An 18,257-nucleotide genomic window follows, 5' to 3' on the forward strand; every position below is an offset into this window, starting at 1 on the left:
GTAGAGTCAACGATAGAAGACAGGGGCTATGGAATATCCCCCTGTGACTAAAGAAAGCTGCTGAGGAAAGTCATGTGTCAGGGGTGTGCCTGAATGGAGTTCCAGAGTCTGTAAGAATATGCAGCAGATAACAACTGATATTCATAAGGTCAACACACCAGACAATAACTCTCTGATGGAAGAACCTCAGCAAGCAAGGCTTACAGGGTCACAGGCCACTATGAATGATGTTTCCTTCTGTCTGTAATCTTTTTGTGTGCTACCACAATTCTCCCTTAAAGCAGCTATGGGACTCTTCCTACAGCTTATTGGCAGTGTGTTCGCTACTTATCTGGTACATTTATTTAAGTGGATCAACAGAAAATGATTGTTCCATCTTACACTGTAATTTTGGTGAATAAAATATATTTACATAATCAGGACTTGGTTCCACAAAACTATGAGAAACTTAGAAGCCTGCTTTATTTTCTTAGCTCAAGCTTACAAGATAAGTTACATACAATTCTCTGATTTAAAGCCTCAGATTGAATTCAAAATACACATATTGTTCCATAAGCTATACCTTCACAGATAATGATCACAGAGTTCCCAGGTGTCCAATTTGTTGACCCATGATTATTAGACACAAAGCAACCTAAATTACTATGGCAATCTCTTTTGCCAATTCTGGTTGACAACACAGACCAACGATTAAATTTCTATACAAATTCCTTAGCAATTAAATCATTGCATGAACTCTGAATCTCAGTTTTATAATAAAAGTTTCAATGTTCAGCTAATTAACTGGTTTTTGTTTAAGTCCTGAAATTTATGTGCGTGGCAAAATAGCAATTAATGAACTAATTATGTCTAGAGAGAAATAGCTTTTCATTCAACTAAACCGTGGGAAAAGTTTTCCCAATTAGCTAGGGATGAAGATAATAATCTAACCTCATAGCCTTGAATAAAGTGTTACAAGTTTCTTTCCTTGTGATCTGAAGTTTTACACAGGATAGGAGAATATACTTTTAGGACTGGGACATTTCCAATGTCACTGTATGTTGGGAAATGCAGAACACTATACCACCATCTTTCACCTTGCAGCCAACAGAACCATGTATTGTCATGATTACTCACTCACAGCCCAATGAGTTTGCACTTCCTTGTCAGAGCTGCCTCCTGGCCCTGAGGAAAACTAACATATTTACGTTTTGTTAATCACAAAATGTCAGTCTATAATGTCAGCTACACTTAAGAAATGTAAAATAGCACACGACTTCTTTGTTTCTTCCTTAGACTTTTCAATACTTTAACATTTTTTAACCTATTTCTAGGACATCTCTTTAGGGGTTAGCAAAACAGTTGAATATCCCTTCATAGCTGCAGTTGTACCACTAATCAGAAGGCTGGCAGATTTATTTCATGTTACCGGAATGGCTTCTCCTTATCATTTACTCAAGGGATGAAATGTGACCCTCAGATGTAACCTTTTTTATTTTTTAATGCCTTCCATAGAATGTATATAAAGAGCTGTATAAAACAAAGTGTGCACAAAAAGAGATGGAAAGAAAAAAGCTAATGACCCTCAGAGCTTGTGTCTTCATTCCTCAGATAGATAAGAATTATTCCTAAGTCCTACTGCTCTACGAGTGTTTCTTTTTACTACCCTGGAGCAGTCATGGGAACTGCTCTCCCAGGCTGTAATACTAGAGGCCTAAAGAAAAGAGTGCTTGTAATTGTGAAAGTGAAGCCTGGATGGCATTGGAGACCCCCCAAGACGTTGAAGTTGCCAGAGCCATGGGTCACATGCTGAAAGAGTTGTTGACAGGGAATAGAACAACCCTAAAAATGAATTGTGTTGCAATCAGCAAAGATAAAAAGAATTGGAGAATTGATGAGTGTTTTGACATCAGACATTGAGATGCAGAATTTGGAGCTTGCCCAGCTGGTTTTCAGGCTTGCTTTGGTGCAGTGTTTCCTCACTATGCTCCCTTCCCGATGTTTTGGATTAGCAATGTATAGCCTCTGCCATTATATGTTGGAAATATGTGATCCTCTTCTTTATGTTGAACTTATATTAGATTACAGTAATGAGGTTGTATGAATCTCAGAAGAGACTTGGAACTTTAGAATTTTAAATAAGTTTGTATGGGGACTTTTGAAGTTGGAGTGAATGTACCTTTGCATTATGATACAGTTACAATCTTATGGGGGTCAGCAAGCAGAATGTGGTAGTATGAAAGAAAATAGCCCCAGTAAGGAGTGGAACTATTAGGTTGAGCACCCTTGTAGGAGAAGATATGGCCTTGTTGAAGGACATGTGTCACTGCAAGGGTGGGCTTTGAGGTCTCCTATGCTCAAGCTCTGCCCAGTGTGACATAGATTGCTTCTGCTGACTTCAGATCAACATGGAGAACTCTTAATTCCTTCTCCCGCACCATGTCTGCCTACATGCCACTCTCCATGTATTGAGAGATGCTCAATACCCCGTACCCAACAGAGGAGCTATTGGCAGCTTATGGTTACTAGGATGGTTACTAGGGAAGGGAATATCACTTTTCTTTGATTGAGGCAAGGCCATTGGTAGGGTGCCTACCCTCTATTTGATCAGCCCACAGTCATGTGCACCTGGGAAACACTAGTTAGAATCTGGGGTTATATATAATAAGAAGAAGGAATAACCCATATTCATAAGAGAGAGATATGTGGGAGACGGACAAGGAAGTTGAAGAGGGAGTTTGAGAATCATATGATTAAGAAGCATTGCATACACACAATAAATTTGTAACTAATAAAGATATTTTAAGGGCTGGAGAGACGGCTCAGTGGTTAAGAGCATTGCCTGCTCTTCCAACCTTTTATTTACGTGTATGTATATACATTTATACATTAGCAAGACCATACTAATTCCATCTCTTATCATCATATTTTACACAAATGAACTGCTTTGAACTTATATAACCTATTCTTTCCTACATCTTCTCTCTCTTGTTCTTCCTTTCCCTTCTATATGTATGTTTTCTTTTCCATGTAAATAAAGAGTTTATATGCATATATATGCATGTATGTGCATGTTTATATTTACATGGATGTAATATTTATATGTACATATATATACATAAACTGTATATTTACATGGAAAAGTTTATATAAACTTATACATGCAAACGGCCATCAAAGGCATTTATTAAAATGTTATTCACACAATATATAGGATCTGATGAAATTAAAGTTAAATCTCAAGAATGTCATTTTGAGACCATATATTAATAGTTCACATTATCAATTTCATTATCATATTTCATAAAAATGGGGTGCTTTGATTTTATTTAACATAAAATTTCCCATATGTTCTCTCTCTCTTTCTATCCCCCCACTATGTATGTGTTCTTTTCTATCCCCTAATAACTATAGTTCTGCATTATGTATTGTTCTTGTTCAACATACAAGAGGAAACTGAGGATGTTCATCACACTGTGTCTGACATCTTTGGTTTAACATGACCTAATTTCATCTCTTAAAAAATATAATGCACAATTTTATTTTTTAATTACAGAATAAATGTTCATGAAGTGTATATACTAAGCATTATTTATTCACACATTGCTTATGAGCACTTAGATGATCTCATGAATTGAGTCCTAACAGTAGTGCCACAAGAGACATGGGTATGTGAGTTTCTACATTATATGCTGCTTTGCATACATTTGAATATGTACTAAGGTGTGGACTAGCCAAATCATTTTAGTTCGTCTATTTTTTAGATTTTTTTATTATGCTCTGACAAGATAAGCTCAGTTACCAACATAAATCTTGAAAGCACAAGACTGTTTGAAGAGAAGATGGGAGAAAATTTGCGTAGCAACAATTCAAACATTGAGCTTCTAGATTTAATTTTAAAGTGTAAGTAAAAATGTCAAGAAGAGGATCCTGGGGAAATGAAGAAGTTGGTAAAATACTTACCATGCAGACATGTGGTTTTGAATTTAGTCCCTTAAACTTATATCAAAAAATGTGTTCAGTGGTACACATCTTTTTAATGATAGTGTTGGGCAGATAAAGAGGATCCTGCATTAACAGTGATGCCAGTCAACCCTAATTGTCAGGTTCCACTCCAGTGAGAAGTCCTATCACAGCACCATTGGACAGCATCTGAGGAAAGAACTCCAGATTCTCTCTTGGCCTCCACATGCAAACATTCACAAGGATACCCACAAAACCTCAAGTTTTCACATGTAAGCAATGCCAAAATGGTACTGTATGAAATGAGAACTCTCTACTAGGAATAAATAACAGTATGAAGGCAGAAAATATTGACTGGAAAAATCAGAATAAAATAAAACAAATCAGGAAAATTACAAACCAATCTTCATGAGGAACAAAATTTAATGCATTCTCAACAGAATACTAGAAAAATGAGTTTAAGAATATGTCAAAAAAGATTCATCATGACCATTTTGACTTTATGCTAGATGTGCAGAGATTGTTTAACATATGTAAACCACTATATACTATATCACACATATGGGCTCAAACACAAAAGTCACATGATCTTCTCAGGAGAGAAAGAAGAAAGCCTTTTTAAGAAGAATGCAACACTCCTTTATGCTAAAATTCTTAATGAAAACAGGGAATCAAAGAAACTTACCTCAACATAATAATATAACTGGCCAAGCTATAATCAACAATATGTTTAATGGAGAAAAGCTCAGAAAAAAAAACTTTGTTCCTAAAATCAGGAATTTCCCCACTCTAATTAAATACACAGAAATTTGTTTGATGAAGTTTAATTTTTTCCAGAAGGTTGATATATGTCCTAAATCTTTTGCAGTTACTCAGTCATGTTGAATTGATATATTTGGAAGGCATCCCAGTGTGTGTGATATTCTAAGAACTCATTCTACTTAAAAACTACTAGTGGATGGGATGGAGTGATGGCTCAGCCATTAAAAGCTAGAATCACAACTAAAACTTTCCAAACTATCCATGGCTTCTTCTGTAATTTTTTGGTTTGAGATGCTTTAAGACATTACTAATGAAAATATTGTCCAATAACTTTGAAGTGGTTTTCTAGCCAACTTCTTTGTTTCTCACTCTAACAAAGTGGGCTCCAGCCATGCAGAAACTTGTTCATTACCTGAACAGTCAATGGGTGTGCATCTTTCCACCTTTTTGGGTTTTTTATGATTGCATGTGTTTATTCCTTTTGTTTCTTGTTTTTCTATCATTTTTCCAATCCCCTAGGTGTAGGAAGCAGTAATCAGTAACAACTGGTCTCCAGTAGAAATCCCTGAGGTAAATTGGTTCTAGAAAGGACATGGGTAGTTAGTATATTTTTAATGAGTTATACAGTATCTAAACTCCTAAGGGATTCGAGCCCTTTAAGGCCCAGGAATGTCCACAGGAGAATGTGAGAAGGGATAGAGCAGCTTTATGATGAGCACACAGGCCACTAGTTCCTGTGCCTGCAAACAAAATAAAGATGAGCAGGATACTGAACCAGAAACTTTGACTCAGCCTCAGCCGATCTGGCTACATTCAGGAAAGTGAGATGTTGTCTTTCTGTCAATCCACATGAATTTCAAGTGTGATGCAGAACAAATTTCAGGTATAATAACATTCTTCTTTTTTCGGTCTTCCAAAAATTTATCAGACTGTTAGTGTTTCGTGGTCATCATATAATCACTTTCGTGTTAATGACTTTATTTCAATTACTCATCATATAATTTCTTCTCGATATCCCATCATTTCAATTCAAGAGTAGTATTGTGAGATGGAGTTCACTGCTCTAGTGCTTATTGGTTTAATATACTTTACACTGTGGGGTCTTATCAAACTCTGAACAATGCCCTACCCAAGATGATGATCAATCTTATCTGTACAAGTTCACAAATCTGTGTTCTAGTGGTCACATATGTGTTTTCTTCTAAGTATAGACCATTAAGGAAGACAATAGCATCATCCAGGTGCTCGTGTAAAATGAAATCTATACAATCAAATCAGTTCTTCTTCATAATCCAAGGGTACCAACTGTTAGAAGTATATACCTTGTTATTTCCAGGTGCTGTTTAATTTGAGAATTGTGGTCTTAACATCTTAAGAAGGCAAGAACTCCATGAGCTCATTATTGGTAACAGTTGATGGTGATTTCTCTGGATTATGATCTATGTACACAAGCCTTCACAACACAAAGGTACTGTTCATTTAGAGAAAAGGCAGAAACCAGGGTTGGTGGTACATACCTGTAATCCCAAATGTTTGGGAATAGTCAAGAATGTTGCATGTTTCATGCCAGTTTTGAATCCATAAGGAGAGCGTCTTTTTAAATGGTGCATGATTTTCCCCATATGGTTTACCCGTCTCCCAGGCTAATATGTGATGTTCATGTGTACAAACTCTGGCTTCAGTTGCATTAAACACTGCCAGTCTGTGAAGAAACAAGCAGTCAGACTTGGTTGTAGCATTTCAGTAGAAAATGTTGATTACTACTCTTGATGTTTCTCCTGTTTTGTCAGCTTTGGAGCATGTAATAAGTTCATTAACCAGTGTTATCCAGAATCACAGAACGATTTGTGTATGTGAGTGTGTTTTTCTCTGTGTGTACGCACATGCATGTGACTTAGGATACTGTCTGCATAGATTAGCAACAGATAAGGTAAACATGTGAAAACTGTGTAGAATATTGGGAATTCTGAAGAGCGGAGGTTATAGACTTATATCTAAGGAAGAAATGAAACTTTTTTCTACAGTGTATTGTCCTCTTCCCTAGTTCTTTCATTGGACTGAATGGAGCTCATGTTTTAAAGTCTTAGTTGTTTAATGCAAAATCTACAAATTTTAATGACATTCATAGAATATCTTATTACCAACTAGAATTTGTCCAAAATTGGTATTGGTCTTAGTTTACTTGATATGCTTATCAACTATCACACAGAAAGTCATCTGAGGAGTAACTTAAGTGAAGATTTCAAACTAACTTTGTTCCTTTTTTATAATTCATAAAAAAGTTTATCCTGTTTGTTTTCTGCAACAAAATCAATGACATTTTGGGGATTAAAGCTTATATATGTGACTTGGAGATATCAGTATTACTGAGAAGTGATGCAAATGATTAGTCCCAAAACTGTGCACATTAGAACTCTGATACACATTATAGAGTTTAAAATTGAATTATATCTGTTCTAGGGTTTCAAGTGAAATGGGGAGTTTTCTACTATTGAAGTTGAAGAAATTTATATCAGTTTGAGCAGCAGGCAAAATTATTTCACTGTACAAAGTCATACATCATGACATGTACTGGCCCTAAAAAAATTGTAAATAACCAAACAGAATTAAGTCATATAAGATCTCAAATGCACGTAGATTACAACTGATGTGAAGGTAGCTTAAATCAGGGACTAAAATAATAAGTGTATTGGATACATATAGGATCCTATGGGACTTGGCTGAAGATCTTAGTTTGTGGAGACAATAAATTTAGCTTTGTATGTGATAAGCAATACATTTACATACAAATGGGGATGAACCAAATGATGGGGGAGAAGAGATAAGGAAGTGATAGTAAAGTAGATGAGCAACTCTAAAATGGAGGAGGGGAAGAGTTTTAACTCAAGTATTGATGAAGAGAGAAATACAAGTGTCACTGGGAATGCATATGGGTATATACCACAGGCACATGTGAGTATATGTAACAGTGTTTGCATCCCTGATAACAGCTTTGTCCTTATCTTATCCTCAGAGCAACAGTGGTAATGTGAAACATGAATCAGACAATAGTTGATTGGACACCTCTGTTAGAATGCATAAATGAAGCATGCTGAAGGAGAAGAGAAGCATCAAGAGACATAAGAACACGGACATGAACTGTATCTGCTTTTGTGTTCCAGTAAAGTCAAGAGCTGATCCTGATATAAGGATATAATCTCACAGAAAGGGATGGATAACATAGGGGCAGAATGAAGGGGAGACACTGTATGATGTATGAGAGTAGTTCAATGTAAGGAGAAATGAAAGGATCAAACTCAGAGATTTCTGATTCAAACCTGAATTTCTTTTACTATCCAATAAGAGACTGGAGAGGAGGAAGGAAATGAGGAATGCGTTGGGAGACAACAGAGTGAAGACATGAATCTGTTTGTTACAGAGACATGAATATCTGAATTTGAAATGGTCGTTTAAGGCACTGGAATATATGTGGGGTTTTTGAAACTTATATAAAATTTTGAGGACAAAGTTTATAAAAATTTTCAATCAGATCAATATACAAAAAACATACAGCAAATTACAAATGAATAAACAACATTTGAGCAGAATGATGGAGAGAGAAGCTTTAGTGTAGTTGTATCTCAGTATAAAATGCATAGATTTCTCTTGAAAAGCATAGGAGATAGAATCAGGTAAAGAAGTTAGGAAAAATCATTGATGATTGTAATGATTACAGACATTTGGAGTTTGAGGATATAGTCACTATAATCATTGTCAGATTTCTTTTTATACAAAACATACCCAAAATATATTTCATTTTTTATATAAAGGATCCTACTTTTTCTCAAGAGGATACTGGATAACAAAAATGATAGTGAAAAACCAAACTATCATATCTCACTTTATCCTCCGGGGTTTGCCCATCCCCACAGAGCACGAGCACCTGTTCTATGTCCTGTTCCTGGCCATGTACCTCACCACCATCCTGGGGAACCTCATCATCATCATCCTCATTCTACTGGACTCTCATCTTCACACACCCATGTACTTCTTTCTCAGTAATTTGTCTTTCTCTGACCTCTGCTTTTCCTCCGTCACAATGCCAAACTTGCTGCAGAACATGCAGAGGCAAGTTCCATCCATCTCCTATGTGGGTTGTCTGACACAAATGTACTTTTTTATTCTTTTTGCAAACATGGAAAACTTCCTCCTTGTGGTCATGGCCTATGACCGCTATGTGGCCATCTGCTCCCCCCTTCATTACACCAGCATCATGAGCCCCAGGCTCTGTGTGTGTATGGTAGCACTGTCCTGGGTGATTAACATGCTGCATTCCATGTTGCACACCCTACTCCTGGCTAGATTGTCATTCTGTGAGGACAACATGATCCAGCACTTTTTCTGTGAAACATCTGCCCTACTCAAGTTGGCCTGCTCTGACATTTTTATTAATGAACTAATGATATTTGTCTTGGGAGGGCCCGTTGTTGTTATCCCGTTCTTACTCATTTTTGTATCCTATGTACAAATTGTCTGTTCCATCCTAAAGTTTTCATCTGCTCGCATTATTCACAAGGTTTTCTCTACCTGTGGCTCCCACCTGTCTGTGGTCTCACTGTTCTATGGAACAGTCATTGGCGTCTACTTATGTCCATCAACTAATAAGTCTACTGTGAAGGAGACTGTCATGGCCATGATGTATACAGTAGTGACACCCATGATGAACCCATTCATCTACAGTCTGAGGAACAGAGACATGAAAGAGGCCCTAATAGGAGTCCTCTGGAAGAAGAAAATCTGCCTATAATGGCAGCACTGGGATTTTTTTACTTAAATTTACCTAATAAATATATTGAAATTAATATTACAAAATGTATCCCTACAATGGAACCAACATTCAAGTACATACATTTTATTTGCAAAACACAGTTTTGTAAAGTGGTTCAGGTATGGAACAAGACTTTGTTGACTTAGTGATGCCTTCCTCTGCCTTGCATGTGTGACTCTAAAAGCTTTAGTTAAAAATCACTGTTTTGACTGATCTCTAATCTTTCCCAAGATTTTGTGATAGTTCACAAATTTTTGTGTTAATATCACTATAATTCCCATGCTGAACCCTTTCATCCAGCACCTGAGGAACAGGAGATGACTGAGTGGAACTTAAATCTACCATAAAACCACTTTTGCTTTTTATGCTAATCAAAATACAGAGAGTATATGAATCATTCTTCTGGAGTAACTGAATCCTTTACATTAGCAAGCAAAACATGGCTGTTTTCCACAACAAGAACAGGTAGTACTCTCTCTAAAATACTGGATACATCCTTAGATCTCACTTAGCATTTTCACATTCACAAACAAAAGTTACTCATCTCTAGGAGCTCAAATAACATTAGACCAATAAGGATTGAGATTTCCTGGAGATGAAAATTTGTGTTTCATAATCAAATACAGAACTTCATCAGATGACTACCAAGCTCAGAACTACAATGAAGGAAGGAATTATAAATGCCACCAATGGCATCATGATCAATGATGAACTCATAGAACAGGGCATTAGGAAGTCATCCCACATATATTTAGAGGAGTTGAGGTAATGGTGGTAGAAGGTACTATCATGGTATTCATAGGTGAGAATACCAAATGAATGACCAGGCATAAAAACATGGACTGCTTTTCTTTTGGCTTAAGGAAGCATTAAATATTCCATCTACTTGCCATATTGTTGTAGAATATTATTTTAAGTTGTGTTACCTTTGTTTATGCTGTACTTGTTGAACTCTGTGAAGCTGTGTAACAGTGCCTGTCTAAAACACCTGATGGTCTAATAAAGAGTTGAACAGCCAATAGTGAAGCAACAGAAAGAATAGGTGAGACTGGCAGGCAGAGAGAATAAATAGAAGGAGAAATCTTGGAGGAGCACAAAGAGGGATCAAGGAACAAGAGAGGAAGGAAGAGGAATTCAGAGGCCAGCCACCAAGCTACACAGCCAGACACAGTAAGAAGGAAAGACAAGGTATGCAGGAAAAGAAAAGAAAAAACCCAGAGGCAAAAATTAGATGGAATAATTTAGGTTAAGACAAGTTGGCATAAATCAGAATTTATAATTAAGAATAAGCCTCCATGTGTGATTTATCTGGTAGCTGGGTGGCAGGAAACAAAAGGAGTAAAGAAAACAAACAACACCATATTCCTGCCCTTCTCCTTGGCACACATATTTAGTTGGTAGGTGAAGTTTAAATTTTACTAGAAGATTGTGTCTATGCCCGAAACTCTTTACTTTAGCAGCTAGACAATCATGTTGGATTGAGATGCAATATTTGGAAGCTGTCCCAGTGTGTGTGATCTTCTACAGTTTCGTTCCACTTGCACCATAGTGTAGAATGGTCTGGAGAGTTTGAACTTCCATTAAAAGCAAGGATCACAGCCAAAACTTTTAAAACTATCTGTGGCTTCTTGTGTAAATTTTTGTTGTGTAAGACACTTTAAGTCTTTACCAACGAAAATAACATGGGCTGGTGTTCTAGTCAACTGCTCCATTTCTCCCTCGAAAATGAGAGCTCCATCAAGCAGAAGCATGCTCATTACTTGACCAGTCAATGAGTAGGCATCTTTCCACCTTTATTTTTTCAGTTTTCTTGGGACTGCATATGTAAATGGAGACTGTACTTTTGTTTCTTAGCTGCCCAAACCCAAATAATCGCACATAACAATATTAATTACAACACTGTTTCACCAATGGCTCAGGCATGTTTCTAGCTAGCTCTTACATTAAAAATTAACCTATTACTATTAACCTGTGTTTCAGCACAAGGCTTTGGCTTCCTGGTAAGGTATCTTTCTCCTTCAGCAGCTATATGGCATCTGCCTGACTCTACCTTCTTTCTCCCTGCATTTAGTTTAGTTTTCTATTCTATGTATATTGTGTCCTGTCATAAACCAAAGCAGATTCTTTATTAACAAACAGTAATAGAACATATTCACAGCATACAAACGGGAAAACTGCATCATACATGTCTTTATTTTTGTTTGTATGTTGTTATTCTTTAAATTCTACTTTCCTGTTAATGTAGGAAAGAGTGATCAGTGACTATAATTGTATCTACTGGAGATCCCTGAGGTAAATTGGTCCTAGGAAGGAACAGGATAATGACTATGTCTTTAATGAGTTATACAGCATCTGGACTCCTGAGAGATGCAGGGTGCCTAAGGCCCAGGACTGGCCACAGGAGGATGTGAGTAGGGATGGGCAGATAGGTAATGAGTACAGAGGCCATTAGTCCCTGTGTGTGTAAATAAAACAAAGGCGAGCAGGATCCTGAACATGAAACTTGGTCTCAGCATCAGCAGATCTGGGTTCATTCAGAAAAATAAGCTACTGTATTGCTGTCAATCTACATGAATTTCAAGTGCCATGCAGAACAGTTTTCCAGGTACAGTAGAATTCTTCTTTTTACTGTCTTCCAAGAATTTATCACACTGAATCTTTCATGGTCATCATATAACAACTTTCATATTTATGGCTTCATTACAATTACTCATTATGTAATTTTCTCAATAACAAACCATTTCAATCCAAGAGCAGTGCTTTGAGATGGAGTTCACTGCCCCAGTGCTCAGTGATTTACTATGCTTTCCACTGTGGGGTCTTAACAATGTCGGAAGAGTGTCCTACCAAAGATGATGATCCATTTTATCTGTACAAGTTCACAAATTTGCACTTTAGAGATTTCATCTGTAATTGCTCCTAAGAGCAGCCCATCGAGGAAGACATAATATCATCTAGGTTCTCATATAAAATGATATCCCTATAATCAAAACCAGTTTTTCTACATAGTCCAAGATGATATGCAGGTGTACCAGCTGTTAGAAATATATCCCTTGGTATTTCTAGGTGCTGTTTAATTTGAGAATGGTGGACTTAACACCTAAATAAGGCATTTACTCCCCTAGCCCATCATTGGCAACAGATGATGGTGATTTCTATGGATCGTGATTAACGTGCACAAGCCTCCATAACACAAAGGTACTATCTACTTCAAGGAGAAGCAGAAACTGGGGATGTTAGCACATACCATAATCCTAGTGTTTAGAAAAGTATAGTGGTGTTGCATGTTTGAGGCCAGCCTTGTGTACGTGTGTGTGTGTGTGTGTGTGTGTGTACATGCATGTGACTTAGAATACTGATTGTATAGATTAGCAACTGAAAAGGTGAACATTTGAAAACTATTAGAATATTGGGGCCTCTGAGAGTAGAGGTTATAGACTTTTATCTAAGGCAAAAATGTAAATTTTTTCTGTATTGTGTTCTTCCCCTATTTCTTTCATCTGTCTGAATGAAGATCATGTCATGAAGTGTTAGTTGTTTTACACAAATTCTGCTGATTTTAATGACATTTATAGAATATAGTATTACCAATATGTCCAAACTTGGCATTGGGCTTGACCCTTTTGATGTATAAATCAACCATCACAGAGAGTATTGTCAATTGAGGAATAAGTTAAGTGAAAATTCCAAAGTAACTTTGTTCCTTCTATTTTATAATTTATACAATTTTTCATCCTATTTGTTTTCAGCAAATCACATTTTATGGATCAAATCATATGTATATGATTTGGAGTTATCAGTATTATGGAACAGTGATGCAAATGATGGGCTCTACCTCTGCACATTAGATCTCTGGTGCTTATCATAGAGTGTAAAATTTAATGCTAACTCATCAAGTTTTTTAATTGAAATGGGGAATTTTCTACCATTGAAGTTGTAGAAATACATATCAGTTTAATCACCAGGCAAAAAATTTTCACCGGACAAAGTTATATATCATGACAGGTACTAACGCTAGGTAGAGATTAAGAAAATTTGTAAATAACCAAAGAGAATGGAGTCATTTAAGACCTAAAATGCATGTAGATTACAATTCATGTGAAGGTAGATTACTGCAGTGATTAAAAAATATAAATGAAATGGATACATATAGAATTCTATGAGACATGGATAAAGTCTTATTTAGTATGGGGCACTGGTAAATGTAACTGTGTACATGATAAATAATACCATTTACATATGAAGGAGTATGAACCAAATGAAGGGACAGAAGTGGGAAGGGAGTGATAGTGAAGTCGATGAGCCACTCTCAAATGGTAGAGATAAGATTTTTTTCCTTTTTTTCCCCCTGACACAGGGTTTCCCTATAACTTTGGAGCCTGTCCTGGAACTAGCTCTTGTAGACGAGACAGGCCTCAAACTCACAGAGAACCACCTATCTCTGCCCCCTAAGTACTGGGACTGAAGACATACACCACAACAGTCCGACTGAGAGGGAAAAATTTTAGGCCCAGCATGGATGAAGAAAGAAATACAAGTGTCACTGTGATCATAGGGGAATATACCACAGGCATAGGTGAGAAAATTAAACAGTGTTTGTGTCCCTGATAGGAGCTGTGTCCTTATCCTCAGAGCAACAGTGGTAACGTGCAGAATAAATACGACAACAAAGGACGGAACTCCTCTGTTAGAATGTGTAAATGAAGCATGTTGGAGGAGAAAAACAAGGTCAAGAGAATTAAGAACATGGACAAGAACTGAGTCTGCTTCTGTGTTCCAGTAAAGAAAAGAGGTGATTCTGATATATTGATATAATCACACAGAAAGGAATGGAATAAATAGGAGAAGGCTAGAGAGGAGACTCTGTATAATATGTGACAGTAGTTCAAGGTAAGGGAAAACTGGGTCTAATTTAGAGATTTCTGACACAAACATTAATTTCTTTTGCTTTCCAATGAGAGACTGGAGAGGTAGGAGATTGAGGAATGCTTTGGAAGACAACAGAATGAAGACATGAATTTCTCTTGTGGCTTTTGGGCCCCTTATCTTTTATACATGCAGTGGCAAGAAGATTGTTAGTGTATAGCAAAGCAGACATCTGTGTGTTACAGAGACATACACATCTGAGTTTGAAATGGTAATCTAAGCTACTAGAGTATGTGTGTTTTTCTAGAAACATATAAAATTATAAGGACATAGTTTATCAAATTTATAAATAACATCAACATACAAAATAAGAGAGCAAATTACAAATGGTTAAACAACAGTTGAGCAAGCTGCATAAGAGACAAGAATTAATACATCTGACATTCAGTAGAAAATGCATAGATCTCCGTTGAAAGGATGGGAGATAGAATCAGATTAGGGAAAAGTTGGGAAAAAATCATTGCTGATTGTAATAATTACAATTTGGAGTTCGAGAATATAGTCACTGTAATCATTGTCAGATTTCTTTTTACACAAATATTTCCAAAATATATGTTTATTTTTTTAATTTGAAAGGATCCTAATATTTTCTCCTTAGGATACTGGATACGTATGATAATGACAAACCAAACTGTCATCTCTTCCTTCATCCTCCGGGGTCTGCCCATCCTCCCAGAGCATCAGCCGCTGTTCTATGCCCTGTTCCTGGCGATGTACCTCACCACCATCATGGGGAACCTCATCATCATCATCCTCATTCTACTGGACTCCCATCTCCACACTCCCATGTACTTCTTTCTCAGTAATTTGTCCTTCTCTGACTTCTGCTTTGCCTCTGTCACAACGCCAAAGTTATTAAAGAACATGCAGATCGAAGTTCCATCCATCCCCTATGTGGGTTGTCTGACACAAATGTACTTTCACATAGTTTTTGGAAACATGGAAAACTTTCTTCTTTCAGCCATGGCCTATGACCGCTATGTGGCCATTTGTTTCCCCCTTCATTACACCAGCATCATGAGTCTAAAGCTCTGTGTGTGTGTGGTAGTAATGTCCTGGGTATTTAATATATTGTATGCCATGCTGCACACGCTTCTCTTGGCTAGATTGTCTTTCTGTCAGGACAATGTGATCCCCCAGTTTTTCTGTGACTTATCTGCCCTGATCAAGTTGGCCTGCTCTGATATTTTTATTAATGAACTAATGATATTTATCTTAGGAGGGCCCATCATTGTCATCCCATTCTTACTCATCATTGTGTCCTATGTACAAATTGTCTGCTCCATCCTAAAGGTTTCATCTGCTCGGGTTATTCACAAGGTCTTCTCCACCTGTGGCTCTCACCTGTCTGTAGTCTCACTGTTCTATGGGACAATTATTGGTGTCTACCTATGTCCTTCAGCTAACAACTCTACTGTGAAAGAGACTGTGGTAGCCATGATGTACACAGTGGTGACTCCCATGCTGAACCCCTTCATCTACAGCCTGAGGAACAGAGACATAAAAGAGGCCCTCATAAGAGTCCTTTGCAAGAAGAAAATCTGCCTATAATTGCAGCACTGGGACTTTTACTTAAATTTACCTAATAAATATATTGATGCTAATATTACAAAATGTATCCCTACAATGGAATCAGCATTCAAGAACTTACATTTTCGGGCTGGAGAGATAGCTCAATGGTTACGAGCACTGGCTGCTCTTCCAGAGGTCCTGAGTTCGATTCCCAGCAACCACATGGTGGCTGACAACCATCTGTACTGACATCTGGTGCCCTCCTCTGGCGTGCAGGCATACATGGAGATAGAATGTTGTATACTTAATAAATAAATAAATAAATAAATCTTTTAAAAAAACTTACATTTTCATCTGCAAAAGGCAGTTTTGCAAAGTAGTTTAGGTATGGAACCAGACTTTGTTGACTTAGTGATGCCTTCCTCTGCCTTGCATGTGTGACTCTCAAAAAATTTACTTACAAGTTACTGTTTTGGCTGATCTTTATTCCTTCTTAATATATTATGATATTACACAAATTTCTATGTTAATCTCACTGTTAGGTCCCATGCTGAACCCTTTCATGTAGAGTCCAATGAACAGTGATCTAGAAGAGTCCCTGCTAAGAGTCTGTTGCAAAGAGATAATCAGTTTATAATGGCAAAACTGGGATTTTTAATTAGATTCATCTATTAATTAATATATAATTAATACATTGATACTAATATTACAAAATGTATCCCTACAATTGGACCCACACCACAGAACATACTACATAATAATTTTATTTGAAAAGAGGGAGTTTTGTAAAGTAGTTCAGTTAGGAAGTGGAAATTTCTGACTTACTGATGTCATCCACTGCCTTGCAAGTGTGATTCTAGAAAAGCATTAGATAAGATCTTCTGTTGTATCAGATTTTCAATCCTTATATTCCTTTTTTATTGAAACTATGTTTGTCACTTAATTCTGCCTAATATTTGGTGGTGGGTCTCTGCCTCTATTTTCATAGGTGGTTTTATGGAGCGTCACTGATACCTAGGGGATGATTGCATTTACTTCTTTCTGACCTGTTTGGTTCTATCATGAATCTCTAGCCCATCTATCTTCTGGATGCTCTTCCTCCAGGCGATGTCAGGGTGTACTCTCACTCGCAATGGGTCTCAGGCTGAATCAGCTATTGGTTGGTCACTCCCACATTTCCTGTGCCACTTTTACCATGGCAAATCTCGCTGTCAGGACAAAGTGTAGATCAGATATTTTTGCAGTTGTTTTAATGTCCCAATCCCTCCACTAGAAAACTTGTCTGTTATAGGACATGGCATGTCCAGTTTCCATCTCCCCTATTTCTAGGAGTCTCAGCTAACATCATCCTAATTTATTCCAGAGAGTTTCTATTACATTATGTTTCTAGCCTGCCACTAAATTGCCCCTGGTTCCAGTTGTTTCTCCCAGTTCTCTTTCCCTTCTTACTCCCCCACCTAATCCTTCCTGTTTCCACCCCTATTTGTACCCAGTCAATCCTCAATATCTATTTTATTTCTTTATCCAAGAAAGATACTTGCATCTCCCCTTAAGCCATCCTTCTAATTTGTGAATCCAGTGGAAGAAGGGAAGGAAGAATTGTCGGAGCCATAAGGGTCAAAGACACAAGAAGAAAGCCCACAGAATCAACTAACCTGGACCGATAGTGCAACTAAATGACAACCAGGAAGTCTACATGGATCTGATAGCGCAACTAAATGACAACCAGGAAGTCTACATGTATCTAACCTAGGCCCTCTGCATATATGTGATAATGGTATAACTTGGTGTTCTATGGAACCTCTAACAGAGGAAGTGGAGGCTGTTGTTTCTGATGGTTTTGACTGCTTTGGAACCCTCATCCTCATCCAGCCTTAATTTGAAGGGAGTTGCCTAATCTTATTGAGACTTCATACGTCATATTTGGTTGACATCTGTGGGAGGCCTACCATTTTCTGGAGGGAAAATAACGGAGAGGTGGAGAGTGGAGAGGGGGAAGGGACTGGGTGGAGAAGAGGGAGGAGAAACTATGCTTAGGATTTAATATATGAAAGAATAAATTAAATTAATAAATAGATTTTCTCATAAGACATATCCCAACCACAGATAACTTTCCTTCACTACTCTTACTTTTACCCATTCCTCCACAGATTCACTTCCCCATTTTCTACTCAGAAGGATGCAGGTCTCCAAGAGGCAACACTAAAATGTGACAAAAAAAAGATACAGTAAGAGAAGGTGAAAGCCCTCATGTCGAGGTGGGACATGGCAATCCCAATAGAAGGAAAGATATCCATGAGTAGGAAAA

At 37.3% G+C, this 18,257-nt stretch overlaps 2 protein-coding genes across 2 annotated transcripts; both read left to right on the top strand.

Moving 5' to 3' along the window:
* The first annotated feature begins 8,551 nt into the window (after positions 1–8,551).
* On the top strand, positions 8,552–9,490 carry LOC142831943 (olfactory receptor 1468-like). The gene has a single exon (XM_075942365.1). It carries the CDS (start codon positions 8,552–8,554, stop codon positions 9,488–9,490), a length of 939 nt encoding a protein of 312 aa, XP_075798480.1.
* Positions 9,491–15,049: 5,559 nt separating this feature from the next.
* On the top strand, positions 15,050–15,988 carry LOC142831944 (olfactory receptor 1468-like). The gene has a single exon (XM_075942366.1). It carries the CDS (start codon positions 15,050–15,052, stop codon positions 15,986–15,988), a length of 939 nt encoding a protein of 312 aa, XP_075798481.1.
* Positions 15,989–18,257: the final 2,269 nt, after the last annotated feature.

The sequence above is a fragment of the Microtus pennsylvanicus genome, chromosome 11, assembly GCF_037038515.1.
Source record: "Microtus pennsylvanicus isolate mMicPen1 chromosome 11, mMicPen1.hap1, whole genome shotgun sequence".
Taxonomy (NCBI): domain Eukaryota; kingdom Metazoa; phylum Chordata; class Mammalia; order Rodentia; family Cricetidae; genus Microtus; species Microtus pennsylvanicus.